Source organism: Eucyclogobius newberryi, unplaced genomic scaffold (assembly GCF_026437365.1).
Source record: "Eucyclogobius newberryi isolate DKJ021-1_F unplaced genomic scaffold, fEucNew1.0.hap1 SCAF_15, whole genome shotgun sequence".
Classification (NCBI taxonomy): domain Eukaryota; kingdom Metazoa; phylum Chordata; class Actinopteri; order Gobiiformes; family Gobiidae; genus Eucyclogobius; species Eucyclogobius newberryi.
The window spans coordinates 16,887,072-16,908,073 of record NW_027315779.1 but is presented as its reverse complement, the minus strand read 5'-3'; the positions used below and the strand labels follow the sequence as shown (position 1 = coordinate 16,908,073).

Sequence of the window (21,002 nt, the reverse complement as noted above, 5' to 3'; positions counted from 1 at the left end):
ACATTATTACTGGGCTAGCCATGGTTGTTTGTCCATGTAAACGCGCAAAGAATGGGCTCATGAGACACCACCACTCAGTAAAGTTATAAGCGTTGACAGCATTGCCAATACAACAAATAACAAACTAAATATTTAGAGACGACATGAGGGACTAAGATAGAGAAACAGTGGCGTTATCTTCATAATCTTGACAACGCCATTGTAGATAGCAAAACACTAGTCGTACGGAGTAGCACTAACAGCAGCTAGCCACATTTGACCCTGTGCGCCGTGATCCAGACACATCCGGGCAGTGTGTTTGGAAGATGGCGACACTTACCCTCCCAGCTGAATGGCTTAAAAACTGGGAAAAATCCGGAAAACATGAGTTGTGAGTGCACATTCAATCCTTATGTTCTGGATTTCCTATAAACTCTAAACTGTATTGAACGTCGACTCTTTTGGCGAAGAATCATACCGAAGAAGCGTGCATTTTCGTGCTAATGGCTGCTACTAGCATAAATAATATAGTATAGACTTTGATATTGTGATCGTCTTGTGCTGGTAATCATATTTTGATGGACTTGCTTAGATGCATGGATAGTGGATCAATTCGTAATAGCCAATCAAAGAAATGCATTCAGCAAAAATCTTATTTTTTTATTAGCGTCGTTAGCTAATTGTGGCAACCTTGTTGCTATTAGCTAGGCGCTAACTAGCTGCTATAGATCTATTAAAGCTAGCTGCCACAGCTTCAAATGTAAACATTGATGTTGAGTGAAGAGCTGTTTTGAGTTATTAATCACTACGATTTAAGTCCCGAACAAATCGGATGTACTAAATATGCTTAATTACTTTCAATAAAGTCAAAGGTGCCTGAATAAACGCATTACGTTCGGCATAACGTGAGCTAACGTTAGCATCCAGCATCTGCGTTGCAGTTACTTTTGTCAAAAGTAACCACTTTTACCTCGGAGGTGGAATTGTCTGTTTTGGTATATAACCCCATTTGTTGGTGATTACTATTGTGTAATGGGTTATTAGATGAAAATAAATGCATCTATATATGCCATAACCTGATCGCTATTTATTTCCTTAGCGTACAACTCTGCAAAGAACTTACAGAGAAAACAAATCATGGAAGTGAAATCAAAGGTATTGTTTAATTTTATTTGATGAATGAATGTTTTGGTTTTCAAGTCACTGAAATACCTTTGCTTGATCTTCTGCAGACATTCAGGCGGCCTTATACGAGATCTGTTCGCAGGTTGTACAGGGCAATCTCAAAGTGGATCTTGTTGTTACTGTTCTTGGCGAAGTGATGGTAAAATTTTGACGAATTTAGTGTATTTATTTTATTTATTGACAGCATGTTTTCCCCCTGACAAATATTCTTCATTTGTATTGATTTTAGGAACTCAGAGATGACATGTCATCAATTTTAGCAGATGTTTTCAGTATATTAGGTAAATTATATTTCAATATGCATATATAATTTGAATAGTGAATTATTACCAGTGCGAATTATAAACTTTTATGTTCTTGTCACAGACTTGGAGACGAGTGCGCTTGAAGAAAAGAATAAACGTGAACACTACACACAACTAGCAGTGGCTTGTTTGGTAAGATATCAGATTATTTCAGAATTGTGTAATATGGCATATTAAAAATATTTCTTGTTACAGATGTTTGTTCCTGAAATCATTCTCAAAGAAAGGCTTGACCCAGAAACTCTTGAGTCTCTTGGACTAATAAAACAGGCCCATCAGTTTAATCAGAAGATTGTAAAAATCAAGACAAAACTTTTGTAAGTTGCTGGTTATTGTTATAATTATGAAAATGCTTGAATTTGCTATAAATTACAGTAAAGACTGACTTTCCATGAACTGATTTATGTTTTTCCAGCTACAAGCAACAGAAATTCAACTTGCTTAGAGAAGAAAATGAGGGATATGCCAAACTGATAACCGAGTTGGGCCAAGACCTTTCAGGCAACATCACAAGCCACATTGTTCTGGAAAGCATCAAGTCCCTTATAGGTTGGTCAAATTATTTTTTGGTGTATTTGGACAAGTACAAATAAGCCTCGCCTCGATGGGTTTGCCACTGTTATTATTATTGTTATTATTATTGGCTTATTTTAGTTCCCACAAAAAGGGTTAACCCTTTAATTATAGTTACTTGTTAATTCTCCCCAATAGTAATGGAGATAGTGACTGTGTTATTGAATGGTGAAAGTAACTACCGTAGTTATCAAGTAAAGTTACTATTAAATTACATTAAAACATATGCTAATTTCTGTCTTCTTTAGCCTGCAAATCATCTTTCTGCAGCAAACCAAACGCAAACAGATATCACAATATAACAAACGTATGCACAGTACCTGACTGCACAACACTTTTTACCTGTTCACCCTTGAACAAGTGCTCTAGAGATCAATGGGTTCTCACCCTGTTAAATAGAGGCTAATAAAGAAAGTAGATCATTGTCTTTTTAGCGATCTGTAAATTCAAAACGCACATAGCAAAGAGATTATTGAATAAGAGAAGGCACAAACTAGGGTGAATACAAGGCAGTAAGAAGCCATAATAAACCTATATTTCCAGTGATGGCAATTTACATGTTGGCTCGACATGCTTATCAAAACATGCAAAAACAAAACTAGCTAGAGGCTAACACACGATGGCAAGAGATGTTTTTTGTTTATTGATGCACAGCACTCTGGTCAGGATTTGAAAATATATTTCCAATGATAATGTAGACAACACTGATGATAAACTTGAAGTTTCTGTTTACTTAAGTTTTACCCTCATCTCACAGCGCCATTACTAAAGCGCAACGACTTTTTGATCTGCCGTATGATTTAAACATATAAATCAGGTCTGATTTAGATTTTGTTTATTAAGGCCCCAAGTCACTGGGATAGGCTCCAGTCACCCGCGACCCCGAAAGGGAACAAGCGGTAGAAAATGGATGGATGGAAGTAAAAACTTAAGATGTTTGGTTGGCATTGGTCAATACGAGTGATCAGGTTTATTCTACTCGCATAAATGTGGTTCAAAAGATTATTTATTTGCACTGAAAAATATATTCCTGGACTAAATTAAAACAACATTGTTATGTGCCAGGTAGTTGAAAATTACTTGCATTGATTTACTGGGAAACTTGGTTTAAAAGACTTAAAATTCAAGATTGTGTGTAGTTGTGTGACTAATGTTTTTTTTTTCCTCTTCTGTAGGTTGCTTTAATTTAGATCCAAATCGTGTTTTGGACATCATTCTTGAGGTTTACGAGAGTCGATCGGACCAAGATGAGTTTTTTCTGTCACTCATCAAGTCATATATGTGTGAGCCTCTCACACTATGCCACATCTTGGGATTTAAGTTTAAATTTTATCAGGTAAGGCTTAATTTTTGAAAATCAACTGACGGCAACTGAACAAAATATCAATGCAAGGAAAAAAAATCTTTCTTTTGATTACATTATATTTCTGCTTCCAGGAGCCTAATGAGGAAACGCCCAAGTCACTTTATCACATTGCTGCTGCTTTACTGAACCATAACCTAATACAGCTTGATGATCTCTACGTACATGTAAGGCTGATATAGACCTGTCACAATAACACATTCTGAAGCATGATATATTGCTACAGAAAATATCTTCAACAATCATTTTGTAACTTTTAAATGCATACAATACAGTATCGCTAAAAGGCTCGAGGTACAACATATAAATTTAATTCATTATGTTTTTTATTATTATTATTAATATATATACCCCTTTTTTGTTACAAAAACATCAATAGATATTGAGCCTCATATGTTCCATCTATCATATATTGAACAATAAGCTTTTATGCATCTAACTGTATTACCTCATTTGTCGTCCTAGCTTATGCCTGTAGATGCTGCAATTTTAGAGGAACATAAACAAGACATCTCAGAAGCAAAGCAGACTGCCCGCAAGCTTGTGATGGTTGTCCTTCCTTCAGAAAAAAATGATGACAAGGATAAGGACAAGGACAAAGATGATGACAAGAATGAAAAGGTTTGTTTTGCACAGAAATACAGAGCTGAATCAACTATATTATTGATGCCCTTTTTGAAATGCCTGCTGTTTTTGTTACTTACGATGGGATTGTTTTGTGCCCACAGCCACCTGACAACCAAAAGCTTGGTCTGTTAGAAGCTTTACTAAAAATTGGAGACTGGCACCATGCCCAGTGTATTATCGACCAGATGCCTTCTTTCTATGCTACTTCTCATAAGGCCATTGCTCTGGCCCTTTGCCAGCTTGTTCACCTAACTGTAGAACCACTTTACAGAAGGTATGTTATTGTAACACCAGACACAATATATACCGATTTTAAACTAGCACTTCATTACTAAAGCTTTTTTCTACCATGACCACATAGAGCGGGTGTTCCTAAAGGAGCCCGCGCCTCTGTGGTGAGGCCATTGCGGAATAAGCGCGCCCCTCGTCCTGCAGAGACCTTTGAGGACTTACGACGGGACACATTCAGCATGCTCGGTTATCTGGGTCCTCACCTGTTGCATGATCCTATTCTCTTTGCAAAAATAGTGCGCTTGGGCAAAGGTTTCATGAAAGAGGTACATTATATTATAAACATCTTTCTGCTGCTTAGAAATTGGTGCACATTAACAAATGTTTTTGTTTTCTTTATATAGTACCAAAGTGATGGGAAATCTGACAAAGACAAGTTGGTGAGATGCGTATTATTTTGCTTTGGGGATGTTGTTGATTGTAGGGCTGCAGCTATCGATTATTTTAGTAATCTATGGATTTTTTCTTCTTCGATTAATCGGTTAATTTTTTTGTATATTCCGTAAACCATTTAAAAGCATATTAAATATATATTTGAATAAACGTATAGTTAATTGTGATAAACAAATAACATTTAGTTTCTGCTTAAAAAAACACATTTTATTCTTAATTTCACATGAGTTTGTCCCCAAAACAGCAACATTTCACTTCCAGTCCAAAGTGTTCTGTTTGTATATAACGAATACATTCATATAAAGGACTTATTAACTTGTCACCAGACTGTTTGTAAACAGTTACAATAGCTATGAATTCATTTGCATTTTTTGTCACAACTTAAAATAAGACACTAGTTTGTAAAACATTTTGGGTGGGACCATTGTTGCCTGGTATTTTGAGCGGTGGCTCTACATTTAGCATTTTGTCACTTTACGGCGTTGGCTCCGTGTGCCGATCAGTCATCGCAGACTTTCTGTTTCACATCAGATTGTTATAACATGGTCACGGTCCTCCTGCTTTTTCCAGAGAGTGTGGCATGTTTGAAACGTACAAGTGTGACTGGGAAGCAGAGTTGGGAGCGCGGGGGACCGCAAGTGTTGAGCGGGGTCCGCGGTGGCAGGGCGAGGACGCGGGGGCTGGGGTGGGCGGCGTGCGGAGCTAGTTGCTGTGGTTAGAGTGGCAGCTCGGGGCACTGTGCTCTTTCACGCAACAAAACTCTTCCCAGTCGCACCTAATAGATCCATGGGTGTTCCACTCATGAGTTTAAAACACACCGCTCTCCCTGTTGTGCTTTAGCTGCTTCAGGAACGAGCTCCATGGGAAACAAAAGCACCACCACCAAGTCGTTCCGTGCGCTCCGCGCGCCACATTCATGTCTTTTTAATTAAATATGTAAATTTAACGAATCATCGAGGCAATGAAATAATCAAAGATTTTGTTATTGAATTACTCGATTTACTCGAGTAATCGTTGCAGCCCTTGTTGATTGTACAATACTGATGACTAAGTGACGGAATATTACTTGGATTAATTGCTTTGTTGTAATTACAGGAAATACTTCTGAGTTGTTTCCTCAGCATTGCAGACCAGGTGCTCTTGCCGTCTCTGTCACTGATGGAATGCAACGCTTGTATGTCAGAAGAACTGTGGGGTCTTTTCAAAATGTTCCCGTACCAGCACAGGTGAGAAGCATTCTTTTAGATGCCTATTGTGACTTCCCATGACTTTGTTGTTGCGTTTTATTGCACATGATATTTTGTGATGTATAAATTAAAAAAAAAATTTTTTAACAACAGTATTCCTTTTTGAGACCACAACCAGCACAAACTTAATATGAAATACCCTGATTTTAACAATCAAAACCGTGAATATGTCCAAGGCATTTGCATAAACAAGTTTCCTTTCTTTAAAAAAATAAAATAAATTGTAGTGCTGTCACAAAATGATTTTGAAAAATATACCTGAAAAATATATGCTGCTGATATATCAATACAGCAAACCACAATATCTTTACTGTGTCACCAATTTTTTATATTGCAATATATCAAATTTAGCGCACCACTTTTTTCTAAACTGCTATAATATATAACCTGTTTTTATCGATTTGTCCAATTTGTGTGTTAATTTCCCGTCCCCATTTCACGCTACAGCTGTGCTGAAAAATAAAGCCTCAGGGCCAGAAAATCTTGAAAATATTTTTTACAAAACCTACATTAAACTGTAATCTTTTGTAAATCTTTCGTAGATACCGATTATATGGACAATGGAAGAATGAGACTTATTTAAGCCATCCACTGTTGGTCAAGGTTAAAGCTCAGACTATCGAAAGGGCCCGATACATAATGAAGTAAGTATGAGCTATCTTTTAGATTTAGGTTGTTTACATATTCATAACAGCACATTCATTTAATATGACAACCAAAATTATACATTTTGCATAATGACATTTGTAGCTTGGTCGAACCAGATTTCTATGGTAAGTCCACACGAACACATATTAAACCACGCAAATAAATGCGACTGCAGCATAAATAATGAACAAACACATTAGGTTAAAAAAGGGAGTTTTATTATAATCAACATTTTGAATGGGTTCAAACAATAGATTCATTTTAGAGTTGTCAGGCTATGACAGTTGCTTGTCCCCCAACCCAGATACGTTTGTCTGATTTAATGTGTTCTTGTGTATTTGCTTTTTCTAGGCGACTGACCAAAGAGAATGTAAAGCAGTCTGGAAGGCAGATTGGCAAATTGAGCCATAGCAATCCCACTATTGTCTTTGATTATGTGAGTAAAATATTTTATGTATTTAGAAAAATCAAGGCGCATCTTTATGTTCCCAGAAATGGCACAGAACAAACATAAATGGATTTTAATATTTTACAGATGCTGTCGCAAATCCAGTGGTACGACAACCTTATTGTCCCTGTGGTCGACTCATTGAAATACCTCACTTCACTCAACTATGACGTCCTGGCTTGTAGGCTATTTTTCTTGTTATATGCTATAAGTGTCATTAAAATGTGTAGTGAGATACACAAAAATATCCCTTATTCTGTTATCAGATTGCATAATAGAGGCTCTTGCCAATCCTGAGAAGGAAAAGATGAAGCATGACGACACCACCATCTCCTCTTGGTTACAGAGTAAGTTACCATACTCTTCTTAGAGCTTAGAGTTTCTTGACGGTATAAAAGTGCTTTGTAAACGTGACCATTTACCATTTAAAATGAATAGATTTAAATTGTACTTTTTATTTATACCTAGGTTTGGCCAGTCTTTGTGGAGCTGTGTTCAGGAAATACCCAATTGAGTTGGCTGGACTTCTTCAGTATGTGACTAACCAGCTCAAAGCAGGAAAAAGGCAAGTTGTATATTATTAAACAACGATTAGAGGTGAGGGATGTATCAACATTTGAATGATATGGCAGTTGTTGTTTTGGAGGAATCAGAATAGCGAGTATATAGCTTATAATTAAACTATTTAAAGGAACAGTACATAAGATTTAACTGGCAAAAACTTGACCAATCTGTGTCCCCAGATTAGAGAAAAATATGTTCATATCAAAAATAACTTTCCATTTATAATTTTGAAAGCAGAATGAGCCTCACATGAGTCTCATTTGAGTTGCCACTTCCTGCAACCTAAACCACCTACAGCCAATCATTAATCAGTGCTTGTGCAGTCTGTGAAACACTTGGATGTGTCTCTACTGCAGGTTGAGGCTCTGGCAACACGGGTTCAGTTGTGACGGTAGGACTTTAGTTAAATCAGTAAAAGCGCAGGCACCATACAATTCCTTTTTAAATGACTATAAAAATGCAGGGAGAAATAAATTGACCAAAATGCCTACTGTAATCTCCCAAACAAAGTGATATTCCTGCCCTTTTAGTGTCCGTTTACATCAACCAAGACACATTCACACATTTTAGTACATTCCTGATGCATTGTGATAATATAATCTGAACATTGTGATAATGAAACAAATGCAAATGTTTGTTGATTTTTGGAAACCCTTTCCTACTGTTGTAGTTTTGACCTGTTGATCCTAAAAGAGGTGGTACAAAAAATGGCTGGGATTGAGATCACAGATGAGATGACGTCAGAGCAGATGGAGGCCATGACAGGAGGAGAGCAACTAAAGGCTGAGGTACAGGCCAAATGTTATTGGTAGTTTTTCTTTTTGATTGTATTTGTCAATAATTTCTTTGTAGTAAGTATAAAACATCCACAGTATGCAAGATATCCACTTATTTTCACTATATTTGTCCACAGGGAGGGTATTTTGGTCAGATCAGAAATACAAAGAAGTCCTCACAGCGTCTAAAGGATGCTCTGCTAGAACATGATTTAGCCTTACCACTGTGTTTACTCATGGCACAACAACGCAACGGTGTAGTTTTCCTTGAAGGGGGAGAGAAGCACTTGAAACTTGTTGGCCATCTCTACGATCAGGTACCTCTATAGGTTTATTGATCAAATTAGTACCTTTTAAAATGGTCTTCTGAACATGACCTTTTTTGCAGTGTCACGACACATTGGTGCAATTTGGTGGCTTTTTGGCCTCCAACCTCAGCACTGAAGACTATATTAAACGTGTTCCTCCTATTGACGTTCTATGCAACCAGTTCCACACCCCACACGATGCTGCGTTTTTTCTTTCTAGGCCCATGTATGCTCATCACATAGTGGTAAGTTTAAAAAAAAAAACATTTTTAACATGTATTTGGCAGATTATTTAATGTTATCTTCTTTATAGTCCAAATATGATGAGCTAAAGAAATCAGAGAAGGGCAACCGCCAGCAGCAAAAGGCACACAAGTATGTGGCGGCCTGTGAACAAGTAATGAACCCAGTTCATGAGGCAGTGGTGTCGCTCCATGCTACTCGAGTGTGGGAAGATATGCGTCCTAATTTCTACGTGACTTTCTGGTCCCTCACTATGTACGACTTGGCTGTGCCACATTCTGCTTATGAGCGTGAAGTCAATAAGCTCAAAGCACAGATTAAAGCCATAGAGGATAACCCTGAAATTGTGAGTTTCAGCGACAGTTTCACTTCAACTTCAGTTTTAATTGGTGCAGTAAGTAACAGGCACTGATTTTGGTTTTACTTTCATATAGCCATTAAATAAGAAAAAGAAGGAGAAGGAACGCTGCACGGCATTACAAGAGAAATTGCAAGAAGAAGAGAAGAAGCAGGCTGAACATGTCCAAAGAGTGCTCCATCGTCTCAAACTGGAGAAGGATAACTGGTTATTGGCAAGTAAGTAATCATGCTATACTGTCCTGTCTACTAAAACCTATGGGCCAAAAAATCCTTAAAAAGGAAATTATCATTGCGTTTTTTTGTTTTTTGTTTTATTAGAATCAACAAAGAATGAGACCATAACAAAGTTCCTGCAACTTTGCCTATTTCCACGTTGTATCTTTTCATCCATTGATGCCGTTTACTGTGCCCACTTTGTTGAGCTGATTCACCAGCAAAAGACACCCAACTTCTGCACCCTCCTTTGCTATGACAGGGTACGTCAAGCACGCACATTAAAACTGATAACACTTAATTGTGATATATTGTCTTGTTTCATCCTAATGTGCAAATGTTTGTGCAGGTTTTTTCAGCCATTATCTACACGGTGGCCAGCTGCACAGAGAATGAGTCTCATCGTTTTGGACGCTTCCTGTGCTGCATGTTGGACACAGTGACCCGCTGGCATAGTGACCGCGCTGTCTATGAAAAGGTTTGCCTTATTATTTATTGATTTTTTTCCCCTTTACTTCATTCGTGGTGGTAAAGAATGTGTCTCTTTTATGTGGATTTAGGAGTGTAGCAGCTATCCTGGCTTTGTAACCATCTTCAGATCAACAGGCTTTGATGGAGGACACAAAGCAGACCAGCTGGACTATGAGAACTTCAGACATGTGGTGCACAAATGGCACTATATGCTGACGAAAGTGAGCAACTTCCTACTTAATTTACATCCAACTTCCAATACAATTTTATTTACATTATATGTTCTCTTCTAGGCTTCAGTTCACTGCTTGGAGACGGGAGACTACACGCACATTAGAAATATTCTTATTGTGCTCACCAAAATCCTCCCTTGCTACCCAAAAGTCCTGAACCTAGGCCAAGCTTTGGAGTGCCGTGTTCACAAGATCTGTCTTGAAGAGAAGGACAAGAGGCCAGACCTTTATGCCTTAGCAATGGGGTAACAGCATTGTGTGCTGACCAGCTCTCTATTTTTTGACATGTTGACTACTTTTTGATTATTCAATACATGAGTATATGAAATGTCTTTTTAAAAATATATTAACATATCTTTTATCATCAGTTTCCTTCTGTAATGCAGGTTATCATAAATTAGATTGAACATGGAATTTTATGTTCTTGAAACTGGTTAAAACTAGGGTAAACACCAAATTTTCAGGTTAGGTCAGTCTTAACAGATTTCTTAACTCTTACATTTACATACAAATTGCTGACAAGCTGGCCTGGTTTCTTAAAATAATCAAAATAATTAATGTAATCATGTTGACATTGTCCCCATTGTTTGCTTTGTATAAACCTTTTGTTGCATCTGACAGTTATTCAGGTCGATTGAAAAGCCAGAAGGTGCACATGGTCCCTGAAAATGAGTTTCATCACAAAGAGCAGCCGGCGCGTTCTACCGGGGGTAGTCAACAGAACGGTCCAGGAGGCTCTGGAAAACCTGCTAGCAGCACAAACAAGGCCGATGATGGGGCATCTGAGGACGGAGGTCAGTTTTTGAGTGTTTGTTTGTCAATGAATGTGTGAAAGTATAATAAATGCATGCTTTGGTTATAAACAGAGCGAGGAAAAGAGAAATCTCAGGGGAGCACAAAACCAGTCAGTAAAGCCAACAATACAGCTGCCAAAGTGACCACCAGCAATGGAAATGGTGCTCTCAATAGGTACATAATTCTGACCCTTCTAAATATAAATGTTGAAATTAAAATCTTTATACTAAAACAGGCTTTATTTTTGTTGCAGCACTAAAGGGGTGAAAGATGACAAAGAGAAGACGGGGAAAGAGAAGAAGGAGAAGAAGGAGAAGACTCCAGCCAGCACTCCGGAGCTGAAGAGTGAGCTGAGGCGAGAGAAGCACAGGGACGAGCGGACAGGGAAAGATGATCGGGCCACACGCGAGGGTAAGGAGAAGACTCCCAAGGCTGAGCGAGTGAAGATCGACGATAAGAGTGCCAAAGATGACAAGACCAAGGCCGGTAACGGAGAGCCTGACGCGCCCAGGGAGTCCAAGAGCAAGGAGAGAGACCGCAGCGCTGCAGCCACATCCCTCAAGACTCCAGTTCCTAGGTCTGAGTCAGCTGAATCTGAAAGGGGTAAGGAACCATTTGTCTTTATTTCTGTATTTATGATTTAGTGTTTTTTCTCAAACATGATTTGTTTGCCTTTTTAAGATCACAAAAGAAGAAAGCTTGACAGCCACTCTCCATCCCACTCCTCGTCTGTTAAGGTTAGTATGGCTTGAGGAAGGCTGTGCCCATTTCTACTCTGTCTGCCGGAGATTCCCTGCCGTTTCGCATTCCAGCAGCTTTGAAGAAAACTAAAAAGGATTTTTTTTTGGTCTGGATCCCCACGTATATCCACAAGAGATTATACCATGGACATCAGCATTAAGTTTCACGGAAAGGGTGGACACCCTTCAGGACTTAGTCAAGCAAATTTTGTAAATATCGAGTATTTTCATATGAAGAAATTTCTATTTTTGTATCAATGAAAGTTTTCAGTGTGCCTTGACGATTTTTTTTTTCCTTTTTTGTTGTTGTTACCCAAATGCGTTCCTGTGGATTTTTTTTCACTGCTAAATTCTCTGATCCACATTATCAGAGTTGGCTTTTTCATTTTTCAAATTTTCGGAAGATCCATTTTTATCTTAATGAAAGGGCCTGTCGTGTTTATTTTATCTGCAAGTTCAAGAGTTCCTGGAGCACTGGATTCCCCCCTCCCCCCATCATCTTCTGAGTCAGGATGTGTCAGGATGTTATCCAATTGTTGCCTGGTTTCCAGAGCATCTATGCTGCTGCTCCTGCTGAGTCATCTCTCCTTTTTTGGCTCGTTGCAAAAGGCCAGCAATCCTCCTTCATCTCACAAGAGTCAGATTTGGTCCCTTGAGCTCGACTTCCCCCCACCTCCTCCTACCATCGGCCGTCGATATCGGCAGCAGTACCTACCTCCAAGGATCTGTGAGAATTGGATTTACAAGCAGAAGAAAGCAGCAGAGAATGTTGCTGTTAAACAATCACCCAATGATCCGAATATCCGACGCTGCGCCAAGGGAGAAAAGGAGTGTGGGCACAGCCTGAATCGTCTGGAGAGGTGCCCAAACCACTGGGAGCATGTGATAGGTCTTATTTTTCCCCTTCCACCAGAGAACTAGGCTCCAAGTGTCTTATCATTCCTAACCTGTAAGTTCCAACAGTCAATTAGTGTATGTAGGGCAGCTGACACTTACATTTGAACTGTAGGTCCTGCACTCACAGGCACACTCTTGTAGTTACACTTAAGCACTTGCACTTTAGATGTGCCGCAGCTTTTTTATCCTAATGTTTGTTGACTGAAACTTCAGTTTATTAACAGTTATTAAAAACGTCTGCCAATGCACAGAGTAGTTTATTATCTCAGGGCAATTTTAGTGAAGACATTCCACATGTTGACCTCTCCTTTTGTAATAACATTGTGAAAACCTCAGTCCTTGAAGGTCAGAGGTCAGGGGAGAGGCTCGCTGCTGATCTGACCAGCACCAACTCCCTCCCCCCCCCTAAACCCTTCAACTCTACTGCTGTCCACCCACCCCACCCCCTCCCAGCTCATGTGTCATCTCCATTCATCCCTACAGGACAATAACACCGAACTCAAGGAGTCAACAACCAAGGTATGGACGACCTTCTACTGTCATCAGAGCTTGATATGACTATTTAATACATTACTATTATTACTTTTAATATGTTACTATTATTACTACTATTGATATTGTAGTATAGTAGTATGCCAGAAGTTCTTTCTTTTTAACACCTTTTTTTCCAAATATATGTCTATTGTAATGCTATGTTCAATAACACCCCGTGCTACATATGTTTATGTATACATTAGTGTGTTTATTTGTGTTGCTTTTGTTATTTCAAATGCAAACGTAGCACCCTGTCAACTACAATTCAGTCGACCGATCCAAGAGCAGAGAGAGGGACCCAGAGAAGAAAGACTCACCTGGACGAATGAAAGAGAAGAAAGAAGAAAAGGATCGTAAAGAGAGAAAAAGAGTCAGTGTTTTTCATTTAAAAATATTTTTTCAAGGATTTTTTGTCCCGTAGCTTTTATTAGGCAGAGAGCCTGGCATAAGGGCTGCTGTTTTAACCACTGGACCACCAGGCAGCACCAGTGTTTCTTTTTAGTAATTAGGAACTGAACCCTATTCATTTACTGTCAGGACCATGTTATCAACGACCATGAGACCAGTCAGGAAGTCAAACGTCGGAAAGATGAGAATGGAACAAGTAAGTTTGTGCTCACTCAGTAATCACTCCTCGGGCATTCTGTGCACAGCTCACTCCAACTCACTGTCTACTCAGATTCCTCTAAGATCAGCAAGAGCACAAGCCCTTTGTGCGACTCTCCAGTTTTAACTGAGAAAGAGAAGAGCAAGAGACCAAAGTCTTCGAGCAAAGAGAAAGGCGACTCTGTGAAAGCAGAAAGGACTTCTACTGGGGGAAAAAAGGTTAAAAATAACGCTTTCAGTCTGTTTCATACTGTACATTGTAAATCAGTTTATCTTGTAGATCTACTTGTATACATCCAAGTAATGAGTTTCCCTTTTCTAGGAGTCCAGACATGACAAAGACAAATCTGAAAAGAAAGACAAGAGGGAGAGTGCAGGTGGAAAAGAAGAAAAAAAGCAATATCCTTTATGTTGAGTTTAATAATTGTTATGTCTTGAGCTTGGTTCAGCCTGTAATAACGAGTCTAATTTTGAAATGGTAATATTACATTCAGACTTTGTACCAACCTTTCTGATACCCTTAAGCACAAGTTTAGTGGTCTTGTCCCCCAATTTTTGTAATTTTTCACTTTATTTGGCACACTTATTTAAGGTATTGGGATGGTAAAATATGGCTACAAACCGTAATATGACCCATATTTTCAAAAGAAAAAAATAAATTTTGTAATGCCCATTATTAAAAGGATTTACAAATCCATATGTGCTGTTGGCGCCCTTTTACTCCACATTTTTTGACCGCGATAAAACTATTTCTTTGCTTTGTTCTGTACATCCACAAAATATGCCCAAGATTGTATCATATTTATAGTAATGTCACAGAGGGGGTGAAAATGTCATTTTTCACATGAAATATGAATATAGGTTGAATTTGGTTTTACCGTTATTAGAGTCTTGGACATTACACATTAGTAACATCGGAATATATATGTATTTATTTAATGTTTTCTCCTACTTGTTAGTACAGTGGCTTGCAAAAATATGTTTTTATTGTCGGGACCATGAACTCAAATACATTTTATTGCCATTTTCTGTAAAAGCAACACAAAGCGGCACAAAATTGGGCTTCTTTTTAACCATGCTTTTAATCCTGCAGCACCATACAATGGTGCGTCTAATTTTTAGATTTTTTACTGGCTAACAGCCACCAGAGGACACTCTTGCTGGAGGCGCAAGCGTTTGACACTCTCAAACGCTTGACACTCACTGTGCAAGAATACGTTCACTGGACACGTCGTTTTCTCTCTTTTAAGCTTCAAAACACTGTGAATATGAGTCCGATTGTACTAAAAACAGAGAAATTTGTCTAATGAGGAACTGAATCTAGCCGTGGTTAAATCTGCATTTTATAACCTGCATTGAAATGAAAATTCACTAGCATGGATCATCTTTGTGTAAATGTTTCATTTTACAACGTGGACCCCTTTCAGAGCGTTGAACATCTCACAGAGCACTGTTCAATCCATCATCTGGAAATGTAAAGCGTATGGCACAACAAAACGTGGCCGTCAATCAAAACGCCAAACAAGGAGAGCTCTGATCAGAGGCCCATGGTAATTCTGGAGGATCCACAGCTCAGGTGGACAGGAAATCTGTCCACAGGACGATAATTGTAATGCACTACACAATTCTGGCCTTTTCTGGAGGAGAGCCTTTATTGAAAAACAGTCATAAGAAGTCCTGTCAAACTGCAAACATGTGAAAGAATATGCTCTGGTCTGTTGAGACCAAAATTAAACTTTTTGGCCTAAAAGAAAAACGCTGTGGAAAACGTAACACCGCACATGACTCTGAACACACACCACAACACACCAGCCCCACTGTCAGGCATGGTGGTGGTGGCAGCATCATGCTTTGGGGCTGATCTTCTTCAGCGACCATTTATGTTTTAAAATGGCCCAGTCAAAGTCTAGACGTAATTTCAATCGAGAATCTGTGGCAAGCTCTCTCAACTGCTGTTCACAAACGCTCTCCATCAGATTTGTAGGTGCGTGGTAGAGACTCACCCAGACTTCAAAAAAGTTGGAAATCATGTATAATTTTTCTTCTACTTGACAATTGTGTGCCGCTTTCTGTTGCTCTTTCATATGAAATGGCAAAATTTTTTAATTAGGTTTGTGGCCGTTACAAAACTTGAAAAAGTTCCAAGGTTATGAATACTTCTGCAAGCCACTGTATAAATATAATTGTAATTCTTGTAGACCTTAACATACGCACTCATAAATCCTCTGAGAAGCATAGATAATGCAGTTATTCATGGAGGTAAGTTGCCATCCTCTTGTTGCCACTTGAGTGAATGAGTCAATTTCATTCATTTTCTCTGGTCTTTGCAGCAGAACTGAAGAAGCGGTGCTTTATCCCCTCAAGATGACTGCGATGTGCTTTTCAGTAATACTTCGAGTTCTGCCTTTTTATAAAGAATCCTGCCCTTACAACCGTTAGCTGTAGTTACAACAGCCCTTTTCCATTTCAAGATTTTACAGTAACCCATTTAAAAAAATGTTTGTCTTTATTATACAGTATGTTATACCATGTGCATTTGATTAAAAATGTCCATTTAGTGAAATGGTTACTGTATGAAATACTTTTTCGTAATATCTTTTCATTGGATTTGGTATAGTTTGCTCAAAAAATTTGTATTTTCTGTGCATTGTCTAGCTCGGCTTAAACCCCATTTTTATTGGCGTTATGCGTTCTATACCCACTTACCTCATCCTTTAAAGATGCATAGATATTTTTATTTATTTATCTTCATCTTTTAATGCAAGAAACATTATCTGTGAGGAATATGATGCAAGGACCAGTGTGTATATTATGTACAATAAAAGGTAACATGAAATCAATATCATGTTATTGTTTTTCCATGTGTATTCACCCTGACAGTGTCCTTTTGTGGATTTATGTTAATCAGGTTTTATATAATTTATAACAATGCCAGTTAAGCTTTCATTCAAATGTAGAATTGTAAAGAGAAATCAAGACAAAAGACCTGCGGCTCTGTACTTTAAAAACAGCTGTTTTGAAATAACTTTTGGAAATTTTATCTGCTGTATTCATTGTACCTTTTTTTTACAAAAAGAAACCCCAATAAATCTAATAGTTTTCCTAGTGTGTCAATCATGGTGATATTTATTTTGCTACAAATACACCTGCATTTTTCATTGTTACATTTACAGTCAATTGTTGAATATTCGTGTGCTCTTCAAGTTAGACTTACCATTGCAGTTAAGACGATTCATTAGTTTTCCACATTGCAAGTCAATGTTTTGACAATTTATTTGGAGGGGATGACGTTTTCGTGTTGGGGCACATTCTCATAATCAGCACTCTCAAAAGATGTGAGGATATGCCTTCTGTAATGACTGCAGCTCTTCACCGTGTTTGTATTGTGCAGTGAATGCAACACTACTCAAAATGGTAATATAAACCTGATTTTATTAAGGAAATGTATTAAAATTGTCTGTACACAACCTCTTCAGAGGTTTATAATGTTCATATACATGCAACTCCCATGGCTGAGGTAATTTTACAAATGAAATGGGCAAATCCATCTATCTGGGTCAGATGCTTGAGATTTGATCAAGGTCCACTCAGAGTTGCATTTTTGTACAACTTTGTCCAAAATCACATGCAATTTGTTTGTTTGGGAATGAAGGTGAAGAACACAGTATTTGTGTGCAGATTTTTCAATTAAACTGAAACAAAGGTATAGCTCTTGCTTCATTATACAGATCCTCATCCGAAGAGATGGCACAATGCAAAGCTCATCACAACCAAAGTTACTATGAATATACTGATTGACTGCTCTACTGTTGATATTGCACTCACTATGGTGTACCCAAGTAACTTAACATAATACTGAAAGGGCCATTGACGATATTCGTTTGAAGATCCCAATAATGAAGTAACCAAGTTAAAAGCTGACCTCATTTGAATAAAATCATGAAAACTATGGCAGTTGAACAGCATTCTTACAAAGTAGCATCCTTTAGAAAACGCAATGATGCCAAACACATTAAAAACACAAGTGCCAAGTTTAAGATGGTGTGTGTGGTGATAATATTTGCTTTAAGGATGATGCTTGCCTTAATATGACAATGAAAATTATGTTTTATATCACTAACAACTATATCTTAAGTAAATATGTCACCACAAAAATATTAGGATCTTCAGGATGAATGGATTGCAAATCATGGCTTTTTTCTTTGAAATATAAAACAAGTTAGCCGCTGTTAACAAATTATCTAAATACATTAGAAAGCAATATTTCCCCTTTTTGATACATCTTTTGGGATTGCATTGCCATGATGCCAAATGCTTCATAAGGCACTACAAGAGGCAAATCCACATGTTTCCAGATGCTGAAAAGTCCTTCTGTACTGGGCCTGCTCCGGTAGTGTGCGGCTGGGGCCTTTTATCTATAGTTCATGGGACGTCCAGGCCTCACTGTCACAAAGAGCAGCACCTCATGTTGACACCGAGTCCGCTCCAAAACCGATGTGTCTTTAAAGTGTGCCAGTGGTAGTGTTCATCTGGACGCATCCGTGAAACATACCAATTTCACCTCTATAACTGAAAGACTGAAAGAAAAAAAGTGGATTAGCTACAGCCGCTACAGTTTTTAGACTTCATACTAAAGAGGTTAAGTCACCCTTTATATTTTAATGCTCTCTGTGCCATAAACGTTGTAGCCTTCTCGGTACGTGGCAAAGTTTTGAGTGTTTGCTAGAGGGGCTGGTTTAAAGTTCTGGGCATTCTTTGCTAATTTCAGTCTTTTTGTTTCTTGGCGTGACTTGTAGCAAAACTCTATCAAGGCCACGGTCATTGCCAGTCCCAGCCCCCCAACCAAAATATAGAAGACCCCTGCCACGTTGCTCAAGCTCAGGGCGCTTGTCTTGTCCTAGGGAAGGTAAAGACCAACATTAAGAAATCTTCTAATGACAGAACATGCAAGAATAATGGAAATGTATGCTTTTGCTTACTACTTTGCTAACTGACTAAGTGTCTCAACAACAACCCCTTTAAGCTAAAAAACAACAACCTTTGACTGTATAGTTGTGTTACTAAGTTAAATTATAAATTAATACATGTACAAAATATTATTATAAAAGGAATACAAAAAGAAGAAGCTTTTTATTAGTTCAAATAAATGGTGAATGTAGAAATGCTAGCAGCTAACTTGGCTAACTTGCTGTAATGCTAATGAGAAGGCGGCCATGGTCGTACAGGTCTGTAAATCTATGAGTAAACTTGTTTGGACTAGATTAACTACTCGACCTTTAAACATTACATTTTACAATCAAATAGCAAGTTGAAGAAGGAATTGAACCATTTTTGCTGCTATTTAGGGCCAAACATTGAAATTCATTTATGTGCATTCTAATCCATTAATCCAACATTGCACTATGCTAGCTCCGTCCTATTTTTAGTATAACATACAAACCACTATTCTGTGATTATTGGCCTTTAAATTCAGGTGCTTTTCAAATTGATATACAAGAATTAAGAACACCAATAAGCTAAATTTCAATAGAGGTTTGGATGTCATAACAGCAGTCTAATGGTTTCAATTCTCTTCAGAAAATGGTATGAAAGTTAACTTTATGTATCATGCTGAGTGGAGTAACAAATTTGTTTGGGTAGAACATTATTCTATGTGTTTATGGATTAAAACCAGTGTTATATTTCAAGTATAGGCAAGCAGTGTTCAGATAATGTGTAATGTCTGGGAGGATGTATGCCATAGATGTTTGCAGATGAAGGAAAGGTCAAAATGCATTTTTGTATAGAAGACCTGCAGCGACTGACCTTACTTCCCGAGTCCTTGGTTCCACATTCACCCTTATCGTACCACCATTTGTTTTTCAGCTTGTCTAAGATGCCTTGTTCACTGAGTTTCAATACGGCAAGGTTTACAGGAGTTCTTCACGTGGGAAATAACATAAATAACATTTATTATGTTATTTTATGTTATTCAACTTTTTAACTACTTTACACTAAGCAAAGCGATATTGTAGGGTCTTGGCCAAAACACATTATAGCAAGCAACATTACAATAAATGTATGGCCTATGATAACCCACAATGACTACCCTAGCATGCCAGACCCCAGCTATATCGCTTTGAGTAATCGGCACACACTGATCACAAGAAGAGAAAATATTTAAATTAATAAGTTAAGCAGCTGCTGCACAGAATGAAAAAAATAACATATGCAGAGGTTGATGTGGTGCTGGATCTAACAGGAACCCTTTCTTGACTTACAGGAAACATGAAGCAGTCCAATTTTCATTCAAGAATCTACAGGAGATGATGTCTCACAAAAACATCAACAAAGACAAAGGCATTTTATAGCAATCAGGTAAGCCTAAAGGGCCAAATAAGCATGATACTGTAAGGTCTGTGTTCACTGGAATAACAAAGCTGATTTTAAATTGATTGCAAGGACTAAATTATGTTCAGGCCTGAGCATTTGATCATGGCAAGTTGACTGCTAGATTTCAAAGTGTTTTTTTCCTTTCAGAAACAAAATCTGTGTTCGTAATTCAAAAAATGGACTACAATGGTTGATTTCACTTATGCAGACAGGATGCTTTTGAAAAAAAAAAAAAAAAAAGAAGAGCGAAGACATGCACAAGGATGTTCTGTCATTCCTTTTCTCCAGTCAGCTCAGTGAAGAATAAAGTTATGATTGGTCCGTCTATATAGTCTATTATACATACGTGTAGGCTGCATTACAGTAGAGTAGACAGAATTATCAATGCTTTATACAACTAGTTAGTTTATCTTGTCTCTGAGATTTGGACATAACTGAGAGAAACACTTCACCCCTGCCATGGTATCCAGCTGGATGCCGTTTATTAAAACTGCGGAGCGCATCATCCAGGCTTAGTCACAAGGGGTCACTACAATAACATGATTGATTTATTTTTGAGGAGTTACAAAAATAAATCTTCAAACCCCCCCATCTATGTAAACGTAGTAGTATAAACTGTATAGGAAATCTAGTGTAATTACTAAGACAAGCCTTTAGATGGAGCCACATACTATTAATTTAGTTTGTTTTCTCCATAGTCAATATAAGTGTAGTAGATTTTCAGTCACCTTTGAGGAAACATTCATACAACCATAATAACCAAACACGGCTTAAACCAAAAATAATTCTTATACGTATCAGCACAGACTTAAACAGAAAAAAATGAATACA

The 21,002-nt window shown here is 38.0% G+C and overlaps 2 protein-coding genes across 11 annotated transcripts in view; one reads left to right on the top strand and one right to left on the bottom strand.

The window, feature by feature from the left end:
* The first annotated feature begins 231 nt into the window (after positions 1 to 231).
* thoc2 (THO complex 2) lies at positions 232 to 16,913 on the top strand. 5 transcript variants are annotated; one of them, XM_072446382.1, is made up of 39 exons: positions 233 to 370; positions 1,079 to 1,134; positions 1,212 to 1,303; positions 1,394 to 1,445; positions 1,531 to 1,601; positions 1,665 to 1,786; positions 1,885 to 2,018; positions 3,218 to 3,378; positions 3,480 to 3,572; positions 3,871 to 4,026; positions 4,134 to 4,306; positions 4,394 to 4,589; positions 4,668 to 4,703; positions 5,812 to 5,942; positions 6,506 to 6,607; positions 6,963 to 7,047; positions 7,147 to 7,240; positions 7,326 to 7,406; positions 7,528 to 7,624; positions 8,294 to 8,411; positions 8,537 to 8,716; positions 8,788 to 8,952; positions 9,021 to 9,296; positions 9,385 to 9,526; positions 9,629 to 9,786; positions 9,873 to 10,001; positions 10,084 to 10,215; positions 10,288 to 10,472; positions 10,849 to 11,021; positions 11,094 to 11,196; positions 11,276 to 11,625; positions 11,704 to 11,759; positions 13,143 to 13,178; positions 13,441 to 13,563; positions 13,731 to 13,797; positions 13,873 to 14,018; positions 14,122 to 14,198; positions 16,014 to 16,058; positions 16,133 to 16,913. In XM_072446382.1, exons 1-38 carry the CDS (start codon positions 306 to 308, stop codon positions 16,039 to 16,041), a joined length of 4,641 nt encoding a protein of 1,546 aa, XP_072302483.1. In that variant the 5' UTR covers positions 233 to 305; the 3' UTR covers positions 16,042 to 16,058; positions 16,133 to 16,913. The 5 variants fall into 5 exon arrangements, with proteins under 5 accessions (XP_072302486.1, XP_072302483.1, XP_072302482.1 ...); XM_072446381.1 differs by having other exon boundaries at positions 16,130 to 16,913; XM_072446384.1 differs by having other exon boundaries at positions 14,122 to 14,214; positions 16,030 to 16,058.
* A 298-nt stretch (positions 16,914 to 17,211) lies between these two features.
* The window catches only part of gria3a (glutamate receptor, ionotropic, AMPA 3a), a 62,485-nt gene continuing 58,694 nt past the window's right edge, over positions 17,212 to 21,002 (bottom strand). For 2 of the 6 annotated variants that reach the window (XR_011926943.1, XM_072446386.1), the window contains 2 exons: positions 18,448 to 18,696; positions 17,212 to 18,376 (listed from right to left, as the gene is read on the bottom strand). Coding sequence is in view for 3 of the 6 variants with exons in the window: in XM_072446386.1 (XP_072302487.1) it covers positions 18,451 to 18,696 (246 nt within the window). In the remaining 3 variants the exon portion in view is untranslated. Of the gene's footprint in view, positions 18,377 to 18,447; positions 19,720 to 21,002 lie in introns of those variants that run through there. The other 4 variants (XM_072446387.1, XR_011926941.1, XM_072446388.1 and 1 more) reach the window with 4 other exon arrangements.

Excerpts from the sequence above, each read along its gene's own strand:
- thoc2 (XM_072446382.1), top strand. The coding sequence starts at position 306 with ATGGCGACACTTACCCTCCCAGCTGAATGGCTTAAAAACTGGGAAAAA. Across the intron at positions 2,019-3,217 it reads AAGCATCAAGTCCCTTATAG|GTTGCTTTAATTTAGATCCA; the intron begins GTTGGTCAAATT and ends CCTCTTCTGTAG. Across the intron at positions 13,798-13,872 it reads GAAAGATGAGAATGGAACAA|ATTCCTCTAAGATCAGCAAG; the intron begins GTAAGTTTGTGC and ends CTGTCTACTCAG.